This window comes from Dunckerocampus dactyliophorus, chromosome 17 (genome assembly GCF_027744805.1).
Source record: "Dunckerocampus dactyliophorus isolate RoL2022-P2 chromosome 17, RoL_Ddac_1.1, whole genome shotgun sequence".
Classification (NCBI taxonomy): Eukaryota; Metazoa; Chordata; class Actinopteri; order Syngnathiformes; family Syngnathidae; genus Dunckerocampus; species Dunckerocampus dactyliophorus.
This window is the reverse complement of record NC_072835.1, coordinates 3,717,396-3,734,892: the sequence shown is the minus strand read 5'-3', so window position 1 is coordinate 3,734,892 and position 17,497 is coordinate 3,717,396. Positions and strand designations below refer to the sequence as shown.

Below are 17,497 nucleotides of genomic sequence, written 5' to 3'. Positions count from 1 at the left end.
TTGTACTTCATTGAAGTATTTAATAATGTACTCACGCAACCAGTTGTGCTTCACACTGCCCGCACCGGGGCTTGAACACAGAATCTTGGTAATGAGAGATGAGAGCGCAGACCACACGGAAAAAAGCCCGGACTGTCGACCGTGTGTTCAGCGCAGCTCTCAAACTCGAGGGAGTGAAGTTAACCAACGTATACTTGCACAGCCTCACACGCTGGCATCCGTTCCATTCACATTATTTTTTATCAATCCTTATCCCACATCACACATCCCACAACATCCCAATAATACAAGAAAAAGTTGTGATATTACAAGAATAAAGTCCAAATTTGCTTGAATACTGTACAGTACTAATATTGCAAGGAAAAAATCATACAGTGGAACCTCGGTTAGCATCCGCCCAGGTTAGCGTGTTTTTCAGTTAATGTAATAAATTTTGTCTGAGTTCAGGTACATTTTCCGGTTAGCATACGATATGGCACACGTCTTCTCGTGTTATTAATACACTGCGTGAGTCCAACTGTGTTCTTTATGTATTTTTATCACAAAACCAGAAGTGGAAGCCAGCTAGGTCTATAACTAGGTTGTAACAGCTAGGTCATCAGCGGTTGACTCTCAAAAAATGTATAAAACAATTCTAACTGCAAATAAATGGTGAATGAAAGGCATAGATGAATATTTAAGGTTACTTTTACCTTTTTCAGACATGATTCTTGATGTGAGTGTTCCCAAAGACACGATGTGGCAGCGAGACACAACATGGCCACCACTTTCCTGTGTTGTCATAAGTTGTTTCTTGAATTTCAATTTAATTCGATTGTGTTTTTCACCTTCTTTGTTAAAATGGTGGTACTTGAGACTTTCCGTGGCTCCGTTTTGGGTTATTGAGGTGAAAAACACAATTGAAGCCTAGAAATAAATCATGGCCATACAGGAAGGTGGTGTCCGTGTGGTGTTTCGCTGCCACATGGTGTCTTTGGGAACACTCACATCAAGAATCACGTCTCCAATGAAGGTAAAAGTAACCTTAAAACTTCATTCTTCCTTTTCATTCATCATTTATATGTATTTATATGCATTTGGAATTATTTACTGCATGTAAAACTATAATTGTAAAATATAAAAAAGTGTTTTGTGTTAACAGTTTTCCCAAATTCATAACGCTAACCAAGGTTCCACTGTATTATGAAAATATTTTTTTCTGTGAATAAAGTCAGAATTTCACCAGAAAAAGTAATTTTATGAGCATTAGGGATGAGCCGCATACTCGATTTAGACGAGTATCCATTTTGAATAATACATTTATATTGAGTACGAGCATAAAACGAGTACAGCTTGTCATTATCTGTAATCGTGATGAAGGAAAATCCTCATTGGGTAACTACTTATGTATTCATTCGTCACGCTCTAGACAGACTTGCCGCAGGCTGCAGTCAGAGAGGAGTTGTGCCTCCTCTCTGACTGTAGTATATACTGTATACTATAAGGGTGTTATATTATGTCTAGAAGGCTCTAATAATGTTAAAACGCATATTTAGAAGGTCGAAAAGAGGTTTTCTATGCTCTATATCATTTTTCTGTGATTAAAGTCAGAATTTTACAAGAAAAAGTCTTTTGAAGAAATTTTATGAGTATAGTCCCCCCTGCCTCTCCTGACCCCCTGACACCTTACTGCCCCCCCCAGTTGAAATTTTGTTCAGTGCAATCTCACAGTACACACTACTCACAAAAAGTTGAGGATATTTCAGGATGAAGCTGAACTAGAACTACAACTTTGGTTTTGGTTTGGTTTGGTTTACTTTATTTGAACATGAAGGTTACAGAGAAGAGGTTTCACAGTTCCACGTGTCCAAAAGGAGTAGGAAGAAGCAAGGCTTATTTCATCCTACCCCCCATCCATTGCACATCTAGTACAGCACCTGTTGTTCACTTCCTGCATTCCATGTCATGTTTCCTATGATAATCAGAATAATAATACATAATAAATAACAGTAAGAAGACAAAAAAAACCTTTTCTGAACGTTTGATTGTCTTCTTGCAGGAGCGCAGTGATTCCAAAAAGGGTACACAGTAGTACCTCGCATAACGTCAACCTCCTTTTACATGAATTCCACTGAACGTAAAGAATTTGTGTAAAGAGTCAGCAGACACCGTGGCGCCACGAGTCGTCACTTTCTCTGTTGCTGGGTCACCGTTGCATTCCTAAAACAGACCTTCCTACAGGGCAACACACTTTAACGCTACTACGATATACGCGTGATAATTACATTTCTGGTTAATTTATGTCCAGTTTCAACATTTCCCTCCTGTTCATCACACATTCTCTTTACCGTGGTTGCCAGTAGGGGGTGCAATTCACTTACTTTGGAAGACATGGGCGCTAAAGCTGCGTCCACTGTCCTGGAAATAGCAATCTTAACAACGTATCAAAACATCACAAAACTAAAAAACTCACATATAGGATGGTTAAAAATATAGCAAACCACTCAGCACTTACGTTACAAAACATAATAAAATCGCATCTTACCTTTTCACAAGTGTAGCTCTAAGTCCAAACAAGAAATAGTCGAGACGTTCTTTTTTTCCAGACAAAACGGGGAAGTGATTTTCCCGCTTACGTCTTCCAGCCAATGAGGAGCGTTCTTGCTGCGCCGCACAACTGGCATCAGGCGACCTACCAATCAGCATTTTCGGTGGTCAATTCAAACTGGACCTGGTTTTTAGCTTATTAGAAATAAGAACTAACTTGCTAAGAATTGGCCAGCTGTACTTTCTTAATATTAGATTATTTTTCTCAAGTGAAAATTGCTAGAGGTAGATCATTTTTTTATTTAGGAAAAAATAAGGAACGCTTGCTTAAAATGGGTCTTTTTTGCCTTCTTGATGTATAGTTTTTGCAGAGCGGCAAGTATGGCACCATCAAAGGACCCCCACTCTCGTCGATTCTGGACCTTCCCATGTCAGGGTCATAAATGTGACTTCTTCCTCGTAACGCCAAGTGCTCTTGGGTCATCCTCTCTCTCTTTTAGCTTCATGTGTCCAGTGAAGGGCTCCTCTGGGGATGCTGTCCTCTCCAAACATGCCCAATCCACATCGAGATCTTCATTTGATATCATTTAGGCCAAAATATCTGACGGTTGTCAGCCTGTTTTGTGTGGAATACAGACAGCTGACATACAGTATGTCTTTCTGCGCCATACAGGAGGGTGGACAGAACGCGGAAGCACATGGCACGTGGCAATTGTCTTCCGAAACGCTAGCGGTTGGTGTTTTCTGGAGGGTCAACCCATTGAGCAGAACCACAACTCCACCACGACCATTTAGCTTGTTAGCTTGCCGATTTCTGCTCGTAGTCAGGGGCGGATCTAGCTTTTTTGAAAAGGGGTGGTGTGCTGGGGGCCCTCCCCCCGAAAAATTTTTAAAATTAGACCTCATTTCCTGCATTCTGGTGATATCTGAGGTCAATTTTATGTCCTTAATTTCAAGAGTTTGTTATTTTTATCCTTGGAATATATCGTTTAAGCCAAAACATTACGCTATTACTAATAGCGAAATGAGGGGTAAAATATCGTAATCATTACGCCGAAATCGTAATGGTTGGCATCTCTGGGTTGTCAATGTCAAAGTGTGCCGGCCGCCAGCCAGATTGGCCGGCTATTCAGATAAAAAGGCCATCTATTTCCCACTGGGAAGCAATCCCTAGCGGAGCGTTTACTGACTTTCACCTCATAAACCCTCCAGCCCAATGCCCAAACTGATATCAAGGATACATGCTGACCCTGTCCTGCATGCCGGCAGCTCACCACCTACTGTGTAGGGCAAAGTGCAGCGTGTACTAAGCCATACACATGTACAGCCAGCCTAGACCAGTGTAGCATCCTCCTGGAACACAAAATATTCCCTGGGGCTCCCCTCCCCTGCTCCCCCAGCCGGCCTAGCTCCGGGGTCAGTTGACTGACTGGCCTGGGGTGATCTGTCTTGGTACTAGTAGCAGTACTAATAAATCAACGTGTACCGGTTAGACATCCATGTACCTTCACTGGGACTGGGTGACTGGAATCCAGGATGGTTTATCATTTTATTAGCTTTTATTGTGGCAAAAAAACCCTCTAAATCTGCGCCTGGTCGTGTGCAGAATGTACGTATGCTAAACTAAATATTTTGAAAATTGCAAAAATCAGGAAGGGGTGGAGGTGATACTAATAGTTTATTTCATCTATATGACAAAGCTGAGATGCATTTTTTTTGTCTTGAAATATGTTGAACTTCTATCCACTGCACATGTGTTGCTTTATCTTATATCCAACTGGCAAAGTTGCATCCTCTCATTTTTCACTGTGTGGGCCTCGCTGGGAAAACCTTTCGCCCCCCCAGCTTTAAAAAGATAGCAAGGAGCATTGCTAGGGCCACACCGAAAGGGAAACCTTTACAAGAAAAACACACATTTGCAAGGTTAAAATAAATTTGTATCTTTACAAAAAAAATAATCACACCAACACAAGAAAAGAAAAGAATTCATTTTACCATTCATCAAAAAAGGTCCAAATATGCATCAAAATATTGAAAGACTACATTTCAGCTTAGTGTGACAAAGCATATGGTTTGTATTTTCTTCTGATCTTCATCGTTTGGACCAATTTACCAGAGTCAAAACATTGAAATGTGCAATAAAAGCGGAGAGAAAATTAGCAGCAAAGATCTTTTTGTGATCAAAATCAATTTAAAAAAAACAAAAAAAAAACACATTGCATTGGGGATGATTTAATAAACAATTCTTTAAAAAATAAAATCAAATCACAATATTAAAAAAACAAAACTGCATAAAAGTCAGTCACGAAGACAATGGTTTTTGGTTTGGCCTTTTTTTTTTTTTTTTTTAAACTTGTGTCATGTCTTCATTGAGCACAGACCTCCACCAAGGCCATTATGATTCCAGGGGGATCAAATGATGCCATAGCGGCTGAATAAATTCATCTACACTCTGACTGTACGTAGTAGGCCATGTAACGTGCAAAAGTCTCAGGCCTCAAACACAACACTGCACTGGAGAGGTTTTGGTATACAAATTCTTTAAAAAAAAAAAATCCACAATATGAAAAAAGGCCCTTTTTGATGCAGAAGTGACTGTACACTTTTACCCAGACTCTCACCAAAGCCTATGGTTTCTGTTTTGTGACATTAACGACCCCATATAAGCAATCACATGTTAGTCGAGCGCAGGCCTCCGCCAAGGCTGAATTGTTAGCTGGCTACTTCCTGGTTCACGGAGGTTGCCACTGTGAATCATATCTACACTTTTACTTAGATTCCCACCAAAACGCGGGTCACAAACACGGCATTGGAGGGGATTTGGTACACAAAAAATATCATAATATTAAAAAAAATAATAATTCGAAAAGGCACTTTACAGAATTAAAACTAGAGTGATTGACTTCAGCTGGAGTCTTTTTACATCCAAAATTGTATAAAAAATATAAAATAAAATAAGAATGGGCTTTCCTTAACTCATAAAAGTCATCAGTCAGGTGAACATGTATCTGCACGAGGGTTGGCGATGTTTAAAAGCTGCCCGGTGAAGAACTTGAAACGTGTTGAGTCTTCGTCGTCGTCCCAAAACAATCCTTAGCGGTTTTGGACAGAGGGAGGTGGGGGCGTGTGCAAGGTGTCTATCCAGTCAGGTGACTAACCAGTCCAGGATGCAGGGCTTGCTTCAGGACGTCAGCCCGATGCAGCGAGGGCATGTAAAGAGTCGGTGGCGGCGGGGGCGGGGCTCCGTGGTAGTTAGCAGCAGCCGGGTAGCCCTGGTTGGGGACGGGGGAGGCGGTCATGTTGAGGGGCGACGGGCTCTGCTCGTAGTACTGGCCGTCGCACTCCTCGTCCAGCGGCAGAGCTAGGCGCTTCCCCTTCTGTCGCCGGTTGCAGAACCACACTCTGACTACCTGCCGGGAACGACAACGCGTGGAAAACGACTCTGAATGTTTGACAGACTGCTTGCCTTCACACGCAACCCACGCAGGAGCCTTTTAGAGACACGAGTTAGCAGCTGCTTCCTGGTACAACAGACAAACAGCGGTTTTCGCCAAAAAATGTGGCCCTCTTTTTGGATTTTTCTATGATTCTGTTCTTTCCACAAATTCTCTAAAATTTTGTCTATATTTTTTATATGGCCCACATTTTATGATTCAGCTGAAAACTTTACCTGTTTTAGTATGTCCCAGTTTTCGTATTATTGGCTTTTAATCAAAAATTCACAAAAATTGTGCCTTTGTTTTTGTATGATTTGTTTTTCAACTAAAATTGTTCATGTCTTCATGATTTGGTTCTCAAATTTTTGGTTTTCGTATGATTTGATTTTAGTGTAAATTTTACACTAAAATGTTGCTGTTTTTGTACGCCCTGCTTTTGGAATGATTTGTTTTTTGTTGAAAATTTGCAAATAGGTTCCATGTGCCCCAGTTTTCCTTGATTTTGTTTTGTCAACATTTCACAGTTTTCGGATGAATCATCTTTCGTCAATATTTTACAAAAATTTGCCTGTTTTCCTATGCCCTGGCTTTCGCTGAAAGTTCTCGCAAAAAAAATTAAAAAAATAAATTGTTGCCTTGGTTTGCGTTGATTTTCGTATGATTCCACTCGGCGAAATTTCACTAAAAGTTTGTTTCTTTTTTTGTTTCTTTTTTTTTTGGGGGGGGGGGGGGGGGGGGGGGATTGCCCTGATTTTCATACGCCCAAATTTTTGTTAAATTCTGTTTTCCCTCAAAATTTCACAAGAAATTGCCTATTTTTGTGGTTTCAATTTTCCTAAAAAAATTCTCACTAAATTTTGCACCCGTTTGTACTCTGCTGTTTTAATACGATTCAGTTTTCTGATAAGTTTTCACTAACATTTGGCCCTGGTTTTGGTATGATAAGGTTTAGTGTGTGTGTGTGTGTGTGTGTGTGTGTGTGTGTGTGTGTGTGTGTGTGTGTGTGCGCGTGCGTGCGTGTGCAGGACGACAACACATGCAGATACATTGTAAACTTACGTCTCTCTCCAGGCCCAAATCATCAGAGATGTGTGTGATTTCCTGCGTGTTGGGCTTGGGACACTTGATAAAGTACGACTCCAAGGCGGAGCGAACGGCTCCTTCCAAGCTGGTCCTCCTCTTCCTCTTCCTGGTGTCCACAAACACTCGCTCAATCTTGTGCATCTAAATCCAAAAAGGAGCAGAAGACGAGGGCGTTCAGCGCTGGCCATCAGACAAGGTCAAGGTTCAGATAAGAGAGAGGTGAGATGGGGGTGGAGGGATAGAGGGGGGTCTTCCATGGAGGTTCTCAGCAGGGTGCTTGCTAAGCGCTGATCACCGTTAGCTGGTGCTCGCCTGTTGTCTTGTAAAGTAGCAGAGAGATACCGTAGATGTCGCAGGAGACTTACGTCCTGGGGATTTTCCAAGGTCTCGGCGTCGTTCAGCCACCTCTGCAGGAGGGGCTTCAGCTTGCACATGTTCTTGAAGCTCAACTGGAGAGCCTCAAAGCGGCAAATGGTGGTCTGGCTGAACATCTTACCTGGAAACACCAAAAACGCAAAATACTACTTAGCAAACACGCTACATCAGATAGCTTTTAGCATGTTCATAAACTCCAAAGGTGGAACCGCATCCTGACTTGTGCTGCACTTGGGACACCAAGAAACATGATAGATATTTACTGGATGGAACCAAGCGGTTCTTGTGCAAGGAGACAAAATAAAACACACTGCTCATAAGTATGTGGGTTCCTTCACTCGAAGTAGCTTTGAACCTCATACGAAGCGTTAAGCCATACTTCTTGCATGTACGCGTGTGGCAACATAGCTTTGGTGCACATAGATACACGACACACACTTGGCACTTTAGATTTCATGCAGATGTACTGTATATGCAAACATAGCACTTATGTACACAATGGGTTCCTTAATATTAAATGAACGTAGCTTTGAACCTCCTCATACTAAAACTTGGGAATGGTTTTACATAAATAGATAGGGGAATATGAAAAACAGATTCGGTGCAAGTAGATGTCTTACACAATCTTGGTACAAAGAATAGGTTCCTCATTGAATGTCGCTTTGAACCTCCTGCATACTAAAGCATGAAGATGTTTGCACATACTTGGCTAAATGGATTTACCCGTCTAATTAGGTGTATGAATGACAGATTAGGTGCAAGTAGATCTTAACACAACGTAGCTTGGAATTTCCTATTAGACATGTTTTCAGTGCGTAATAAACGTGCACATCCATGATATATACTGTATATGCTGAACTTACCATAAAGGTTTCCCAATGCAAGGCCAACATCAGCCTGGGTGAAACCCAAAGTGATGCGTTTGTGTTTCAGTTCTTTAGCAAACTGCTCCAGCTCTTCAGTGGAAAGGTTTTCCTGGAATTATAGTTAAAACGACTTCTAAATAAATAAATAAAAATAAATAAATAAGTTATCCTTAAATTTTCCCCAATCAAAAGCGTTTCAAACGAGTGCGCCTTACCTCCTCCGAGTCGCTACAACCGCCGCTGGATGAGCCGCTGCTCCGGGTAGACGAGGCCGGATTCTGGCCCGGAGGCCCGGCGACCCCTTGGGGTGGGTTGACGCCGAAAAAGGCGTTCGCCGGTACGCCGTTGCTGGGGGGAGACGGGGACATGGACGGCGACGAGGCGGAGGACGTTGAGGGATTCTGGTGGCTGCTGCTGCTGCCGCCGCTGCCGGGCGGCGTGAGGTGGGTGATGCCCGGCCAGAAGGAGGGGTTCCAGGGGGTCGAGTAGAAGACTCCGTGAGGCATGGCGGCGGATGTCGGCGGGTACTGCTGGAGCTTCACATCGCTCGAGTAGTCATCCCCGGTGTCTTTCTCGGTCTTGATTTCGGGGAGTTTAATCTGCTCCCGGGTCTCCGCTATGGGGGGGCTCAGGTTGGTGGGCTGGGTGGCTGCGGTTACACCGGGTACCTGCCCGGTGTATTCGGGCGCAGCGAACGGATACCAGTGTTTGGGTTGGCCGAACTCCACCGCTTGGAGCTCGGAGCCCCTGTAGTCGCCACCACCCCCGCCGCCACTCACCGACTGGAAGGGGAAGAAGCTCTGCGTGGCCGCCGGCGGGAGCGCACCGTAGGCGGGCTTGCTGTAGAGGAGGCCCGCGTCTGGCAGGGGGAGCTGGAAGGACGACGCGCCCAGAGCGTCTGGACCCAGAAGTTGGGTGCAGGCCCGGCTGAAGTCGTACGGGCGGGTTTGACACTCAGAGCCTGGACTCTGAGATCTATCGGACATCTTGGAAATAAACACTTATAATTAAGTAGCACAAATTAAACAAACGTCCAGGAAAATTCCACTCGATGGGTCCAACATAACCACCAGCAAAGGCTGCGGCCTAGTCGTCCATGAAGGCCGACTCTTCTGCGTCCAGCTGCGGCCTGCAAATGTTGTCTTTGCTGCACCGACCTCTCCTCCACAGCTTTTCCTAATGCGGCTGATCTTCTTCCTCCTCTCCCATTGGCTGCTGCTGCACACCATTAGAAACAGCTGAAGGTGAATTTGTGAATGACCTTGGTGCCCCCTCCCCTTCCCCACCTCACTCACCTAACCACCACCCTAAATAACCTGTGGGTGTGGCTTCACTTGCAAAATCTCAATTTTTAATACACCATTTACTGGGGTCCACATGGAGAAGATACATCTACAATGCTAAACAGGCCACAAGTATAAGTCACACATGGATTCGAATGCTCGTTTAGATCATTCACCTGTAAGAAGGCGGCTTTCATGTTCAAATACGAGTCATTAGGCCTTTTTGTCACACTTCATAAAACAAATAGACTTTTTTTACCATTTATATTTAAAGTTCCCTTGTTTTTTCTGCAGAGGTGGCAGGAAAGTACCTAATTGGATTTACTGGCATCACTGGATCTGAGTTGCTTTTTGTGCATTTCAACTTTATCTGTACTTGAACTTTTACTGAGTATGTTTTCTTTTTCCAAAGCGCGACCATTTGTGGCCCTCTGATGTTTTTTTATTGACCCTTGGCACATTGCATAAATCAAATTAGACAAAAAAAAACAGGCATCTGTTTTTAAGCCTTTTTACAAAATAAAAAAAATCTAAAAATATCAAAGTGGCCCCCCGCATTGTATTGTACTTTGCTGCTTTAAGTATGAAGGATCATAGCACATTAGGGCCACATTAGGCGCATTAGGGCCACACCAAAAGGAAAAAAAAAGTATTTTTTCTGTTTAGAAGAAAAACACACATTTGCAACATTAAAATAAAGTTGTATCTTTACAAGAAAAACTCAAAATGTTTACGATTCTGAAGGTTTAAAAAAAAAATAAGAATCTCAACTTGTCCTAAATGTTTTCTTACTTTATCGTGTTTGCCTCACACAAGAGACCCTTACCCCTTAAAAGGCTCAGAGTACACTTTAAAATTGTACTTTGTACTTGAGTAAACTTTCAGCAAAGCAAGTACTTTCACTTGAGCACAGTATTTACTCTTTTCACCTCTGTATGTTTACATATCCTTTCTTATGCTTTGTTGTTTTTGTGAAAATCCCTCCTGGGAATGAGCATTTGCGGCTACAAGTGAATATGACGTGCAAAATGCAAATCCAGTAAACACATGAACTGAAATGACACCTTTTATTTTTACTTTAATTTGGACTTGTAAATCACTTTGGAAATCTGTTTAATTTTTTTTATGTATTGCTTATTTTGTTTGCAGCAAGAGGTATGTTCATGTGACATGCTACTTCCTGGTTCATGGATTTAATGGCTAGAATGGTTTAATCTACCATAAACAGAAAATAACATTAAAGATCATATTTTCTGCTATTCTCCCCAACTTACTTTGTCTATTTTTGTTAATTATTGTATTTACATACAACTTATTCTTAGTTTTTAAGCCTTGGTCACGTGACTTTAAAAGGGTAGTAGCGTCGTTTAAGCTATCATAAACGGAGCCGCTTTGAGGTAAAAAAAAAAACAAAAAAAAAACAAAACATTCAAGATACTCTCTGCCGATGTTCTCCTCAACTTATATTGGGTTTTCTGTTATTGATGTATTCATTTTTATTGTGTCATTTTGTTCTTCATGTATTCATTTTCCTAGCTTTCATTCGATGGTTACGTGACTTGTGCTGTTACTTCCTGGTTCTTTTAATGGCTTTGGCGCTAACGTAAACGGAGGCATTTGGACGTAAACACCAAGAACATTGAAGCTGCCGTTTTCCCCACCTTTCTGCTGTTATTGCGTCAAGTGAGATGTCTCCCCCCCCCCAAACACGTTACAACGTGGCGTGTTCCTCCACTCGAGCAGGGAGCACCCAGGTAAACTTCTTCTCCCCTTGATGGACGCACAGATGCGCTACCCCCAGTGAGCGTCGTTGGCCGCAGATTGCAGCAGGAAGACGCTCTGCGGGGAGGGACGCAGAGGTGCGGGGGGGGTCGCCATTGTACCGACCTGGCCCCGGGGGCACCCTGTGGAGCTCAGATCCCGAGTTGCGATGGTCGACCATTAGCTCCTTTTCACATTGAAACAATACGTCTCAGCCCTTTGATTCCGTCCTATTGACCCCCCCCCCCCACTCCCCACTCACATGAAACACACACCAGCCTGAAGTTTCACTTGGTGTGAGGAGATGCTCAGCCTCCAGCTCCTACAAAACAACTCGTCTGCAGGTGGAAGTTGTAAAGCACATCATTAAAAATCCTCCATCTTGAAATATAATTAATGATATCACATTTAATGTCTTATTTGAAATGAGTGTCCACCGTGCAATGGGGGGAGGAGGGGTCATCAAACACGGAGCTCAGCAGTATTGTCAATGGTCCATGGACTTGGGAGATGTCATTGTCATGCAAGAAAGACAAGAGACACAGAAGACTACAGAAGAGACCACCGAGGACTCTCAGGGAGCTCCAAAGGTGGGAGGAGGAGGAGGAGGAGGAGGAGGACATGTCTCAGATCTTTCCAAAAGTCCACAAGTTGGAGATGAAGTGTGGACAAGTCATACTTTTATAGCAAGACATCCACATGCTAACTTCACCAACAGAAAAACATAAAAAAAGCATACAAAGAAAAAACAGATTGGTAGCAAAAAATCACGTCTTGGCTAGGGAACAGGCAAAAATCGCTAGCTTTCGAGAAAAAACACGTAAAGTTAAGAAGGAGTCATAAAAAGAATGTTTTTACAAGAAAAAACGTACTGGTATGACATGTAAGGTTACAAGGAAAAGCTTGATATTAGAAGAAAATGTCACTTTTTGTGGGGAAAAAAAACAAATGTCACATTTTTATGTGAAAACGCAAATGAATGACATCGTAAAGAAGGATAACTTTTGTACGAGCAACAACAAAACTTCAGGAAAAGCTCAATGTGATTAGAAGAAAAAGTCAGCTTTTTGTTTGGAAAAAATGTAAACTACCGGAATAACGTCACTTTTTTACGAGAAAAGTGAAATGAATAACATCCAAATGAGGATTCCAAGGATAAAGTTGTATGTTTTGGAGAAAAAAAGCTTGATATGTTAGTTAGAATGTCGCATGAAAATGCTACGAGAATAAGGTTATATTTTTATGGGTTACATGAATAAAGTCGTCATGTTCACAAGAACTTTGTACGTTTGCAAAAAAATGCTTGTAACGTTGCAAAAACAGCGTCAAAGCACAATATTTTGAGGAAAAAGTTGTATTTAAAAAAAAAAGTTTTTTACGAGAAAAGTGACATGAATAACATCGTAACGAAGATAACATTTGTACGAGCAACAAAAACACTTCAGGAAAAGCTCAATGTGGTGACAAGAAAAAGTCAGCTTTTTGTTAAGTTCCCGAAATAACATCGTAACGAAGATAACACTTGTACGAGCAAAAAAAAGCCCTTACTGGTATGATATGTTGTGAACTTAAGAGGAAGTCCCAACGTGATTAGAAGAAATGTTTATTGTGAAAAAGAAAGTTACCTGAATAATGTCACTTTTTTACGAGAAAAGTCTAATGAATAACATCGTAACTTTATGTCGTATTCCGAGGCCAACATTTGTACGAGAGGAAAAAAACATGTTGCATTTTTGTGAGTGAAAAGTTAGACGTTAAAATGTTGCATTTTCAGAAGAAAATGTGCTAAAGATGATACTTTCACAAGAATAAGCAACGTAACGAGAATATCGAAGTTCTGTGAGGAAAAAAAAAAAAGAATAAATTTGTCATGTTCTGGAGAATTTCATACTTTTTAGAGAAAATGCCAAAATGTTGCAAGAACATCGTCAGATTTTTACCGTTTCAAGAAAAACACGCAACATTCCGAGAAGAAAGTCGCATGTTTAAAAAAAAAAAAGTGAGCTCAAAGTCAGAATGTCATGTTTTTAGAAGAAAATGTGACAAGGATAAGGTTGGATTTTTCAGATGTTTACCCTGTCCAGAAAATCTTTTGGGGTAGTCATTCGTTTTAAGAAAAACACGCAATATTCAGAGGAAAAAGTTGGAAAAAAATGTTATGAGGAAAAAAAACTTATTAGAATAAAGTCATCATGGTCATGAGAAGTTTACATGAAAGTCAGGCGGTATTCAGAAGATAAAGTTCTATGTTTGGGAAGAAAAAAAAGTTCGATATATTCGTTAGAATGTTGCATTTTTACAAGAAAATGTTAGGAGAAAAAGGCTGGACTTTTATGAAGTCGTCATGTTCACAGGAATTTGTATGTGTCTGAAAAAATGCTTGTAGCGTTGCAGAAACAGATTTTTAGGATAGTTATTCATTTCAAGAAAAACAATATTTTGAGGAAAAAGTTGTGTTTTTTTCAACAAAAAACAAAGTTATGATGTTACTAGAATTTTTTTTTTTTACAAGAAAACGTTACAAGGTTAAGGTTGTATTTTTATGAGAATAAAAATTTTGAAAATAACGTGTTTTTTTTAGAAAAAACTAAATAAAGTCATCATGTTCAAACGAATTGTGTACGTTTGCAAGACAATGTTCGTTACGTTGCAAGAACAGCGTCAGACTTTTACCGATTCAAGAAAAACACGCAGTATACCCAGAATAAAGTTGTATTTTTTGGGGGGAAAAAAGTTATTTGTTACGAGAATATTGCATTTTTAGAAGAAAATGTGAGGAGGATGAGGTTGCATTTTTATGAGAATAAATCACGTTACAAGGAAAACTCATCATGTTATCATCTTCACAAGAATGTTGTATGTTTGTGAGAAAATGCTCGGAACGTTGCAAGAACAGCGTCAGATTTTTAGGGTGGTCATCCGTTCAAAAAAAAAAATAAAAAAATGCAATATTCAGAGGAAAAAGTTGTATTTTTTCCAGAAAAAAAGTTTGACGTCAGTAGAATGTTACATTTTTACAAGAAAATGTTACACGGTTATATTTTGCCATGCAGCCATCCATTTTTCATAGAATAAAAATGTCACAAAACGACGTTGTTTTATGAGAAACAACTGAAGTCACCATCTTTACAAGAATTGTGTACTTTTTCGAGTTGCAAGAACAGGGTCAGACTTTTACCCTTTCAAGAAAAAAAACGCAATATTCCGAGAATAAAGTTGTATTTTTTCATGAAAAAAAGTTACGTCAGTAGAATGTCGTGTTTTTACAAGAAAATGTTCCGAGGATAAGGTCGTATTTTTATGAGTTATGAAAATAAATATCATGGTCATGAGAATTTTGCAAGTTTGCATGAAAATGCTCGTAACGTTGCAAGAACAGCGTTTCAAGAAAGTCACGCAATATTCCGAGGATAAAGTTGCATGTTTTGGTTAGATATGTTAGAATGTTGCATTTTTACAAGGAAATCTTACAAGAATAAGGCTGTATTTTATATTTTTATGAGAATTAAAATAATGCACTTTAATGACAAACAACTCAATGATGTCATCTTGTTCACAAGAATTTTGGACATTTACGAGAAAATGCTGGTGACGTTTTTTAGTGTTTGAAGAAAAACATGCAATCTTCCGTGGATAAAGTAAAAAAAAAGAAAAGTTAAGATAAGACGAGAATGTATTTTTTTTTAAACTGTTCAAATTTTACAAGAAAAAACATGCATTTTTATGTCTAATTGAATTTTAGGTTTGTGTTTCTTTTCAGTAAAACTCCAATAATGAGCTAATATGTGGAATAAGTTGATTTCGCGTGTTATCTTATTGCAGGGAAGTCATGTGTGAGCAGTTGTGCTATCAAAGTAAGACGCATGTTTGCAAGCTTGCTAAAGGTTGGAGGGCAAGTTGAACCTAAGTAGCGCCCCCCCTGTTGGGCAGCAACAAACAAGTCTGATGGCTTTTTGATTTTCCTGCTAACGGCCGGGCCTTTGACGCCCTCCTTCACAGGAGCCTCCACCCGGCCACGGCCAATGGCTGCCTTCCTTCCACCGTCCACGTGCACAATGGCCTTTAATGGCCCTCGGCAGGCGGCTCAATGGGGACGGGAGACTGGGACACCCCCCACACACACATACAAAACCCATGCCGGATGAGTGACACGCAAACCTCCCCCGACCCCCGCCCTGCACGCATGCATGCGGTGGTGGTGTGTATTGCTGTGCGGGACGACCACTGAAGGACAGCAAAGTTAACCAGGAAGTGGTTAAGAGACCACGTAGGAAGCGTAGTCCCGTCGCAGCATCGAAATACATTTTGCATTTCACCATTCCCCCTTCCTCATGGCAACGCGTGAAAATGCCGTATTTGTGTATTTATTACAGCATTCGCCGCACCTCAAGTAAACGCGGTGGCGAGACGAGGAGGCTGCAGTTACCTTCACTATGACCGATACCAGCGTGTGTTGTGGTAGACGTCAGTATCACCAATACATAGCGCCTCAGCACAGCAGGCATGGCATCTGTAAAGCTGGCCTTTACAGGGAAAAAATACAACATATCATTGATACTGCAAGTAAAATGTTGGGTTCACAAGCCATCATGTTTATACTTCTAATCATTTATTTACGTGGAAAAAACAATTCTTTGTATATCTTTAAAAAGTGCAATTTTTTAATAACATATATAACAATTTACATATATAACAATAAAACTACATATACGGTGGTGTGAAAAAGTGTTTTCCTGTTTTCTAATTTTTTTGCATGTTTGTCACAAGTTAAATGTTTCAGATCGTCAAAAAAATATAAAAAAAATATTAGCCAATGACAACTGAACACAAAATGCAGTTTTTAAATGCAGCTTTTTTATTATTAAGGGAGAAAAAGAAATCCAAACCTACTGTGTGAAAAAGTGACTCAGAAAAGGAACATGATGGCAACAGTAAAATATGGTGGTGGTAGTGTGATGGTCTTCAGGACCTGGAAGACTTGCTGTGATGAATGGAAGCATGAATTCTGCTGAAGGAGAATGTCCGGCCACCTGTTGGTGACCTTCCACCTTTGGAGTGGCCTAGACACCTGAATCCTATTGAGATGCTGTGGCATGACCTTAAAAAGGCGCTTCATGCTGGAAAAGCCTCCAATGTGGCTGAATGACAACAATTGTGCAAAATTCCTCCCCAGCGCTGTAAGAGACTCATTGCAAGTTATCACAAACGCTTGATTGCAGTTGTTGCTGCTAAGGGGGGCCAACCACTTATTAGCTTTAGGGGGGCAATCACTTTTTCACACAGGGCCATGTAGCTTTGGATTGTTTTTCTCCCTTAATAATAAAAGGTTTCATTTAAAAAGTGCATTTTGTGTTCAGTTGTGTTGTCATTGACTAATATTTACATTTGTTTGATGATCTGAAACATTTAAGTATGACAAACATGTAAAAAAAAATAAATCAGGAAGGGGGCAAACACTTTTTCGCACCACTAATAGAATTAAAGTGTGTTATGGATTTGTGTAAAATGTCTGTATTAATGTTGTAAATATTAGGGAATCATTTATTTGTGAAAAACAATAACAAAGAAACGTATATATATAAAATAAAGATGGTTTGGAAAAAATACATGTCATTGTATTACTTGTGTATAAGATACTGCAGCCATACACACAACATTTATGGAAAACAATGTCAGAAAAGTTTTTTTTTATTTTTTTTTTTAAGCAATTCGGTTTGGATTTTTTTTTTAAAACATCAATTATTTATGTAATTTTTAAAGTATCCTATTATTAATGCGAGATGGCTCTGAATATATTATTAATATCCTTCATATATATACTGTATACAGTATATATTTTTAAAAGTAGATATTGATGTATACAGTATGTCATAAGGCCTCCCGTCCTATAAATGCCTTACCCCTAACAGACGGCTGGTACCTTGGAGCCACCATATGAGAATATACAGTATGTTATCTTTTTTCAACCCTTCTATCTTTTTGTTTTGCTGAGAGCTACTATAGTGCTCTGCATTAAATGTAAAAAACAACAACAAAAACAAAAACAAAAAAACCCCAGGAGAGCTTTGAGTAGTAATATTGACGTGGTAAAAAGTTTTATTAGTGATCCTTGGTCTGCATGTACAAATATCTATAAAAGGTGAACACTTTCACTCTTTTATGTACA

The 17,497-nt window shown here is 40.3% G+C and overlaps 1 protein-coding gene across 1 annotated transcript; it reads right to left on the bottom strand.

Annotated features, from left to right (window-relative positions):
* Nucleotides 1-4,195: 4,195 nt before the first annotated feature.
* On the bottom strand, nucleotides 4,196-17,254 carry pou5f3 (POU domain, class 5, transcription factor 3). The gene is made up of 5 exons (XM_054756590.1): nucleotides 8,503-17,254; nucleotides 8,285-8,396; nucleotides 7,412-7,542; nucleotides 7,023-7,187; nucleotides 4,196-5,936 (listed from the first exon to the last, which is right to left on the bottom strand). The coding sequence occupies exons 1-5, from the start codon at nucleotides 9,271-9,273 to the stop codon at nucleotides 5,664-5,666; spliced, it is 1,452 nt and encodes a 483-aa protein (XP_054612565.1). The 5' UTR covers nucleotides 9,274-17,254; the 3' UTR covers nucleotides 4,196-5,663.
* Between the last annotated feature and the right edge of the window lie 243 nt (nucleotides 17,255-17,497).

Excerpts from the sequence above, each read along its gene's own strand:
- pou5f3 (XM_054756590.1), bottom strand. The coding sequence starts at position 9,273 with ATGTCCGATAGATCTCAGAGTCCAGGCTCTGAGTGTCAAACCCGCCCG. Across the intron at positions 7,543-8,284 it reads TGCATTGGGAAACCTTTATG|GTAAGATGTTCAGCCAGACC; the intron begins GTAAGTTCAGCA and ends TGGTGTTTCCAG. Across the intron at positions 5,937-7,022 it reads ATTTGGGCCTGGAGAGAGAC|GTAGTCAGAGTGTGGTTCTG; the intron begins GTAAGTTTACAA and ends CGTTCCCGGCAG.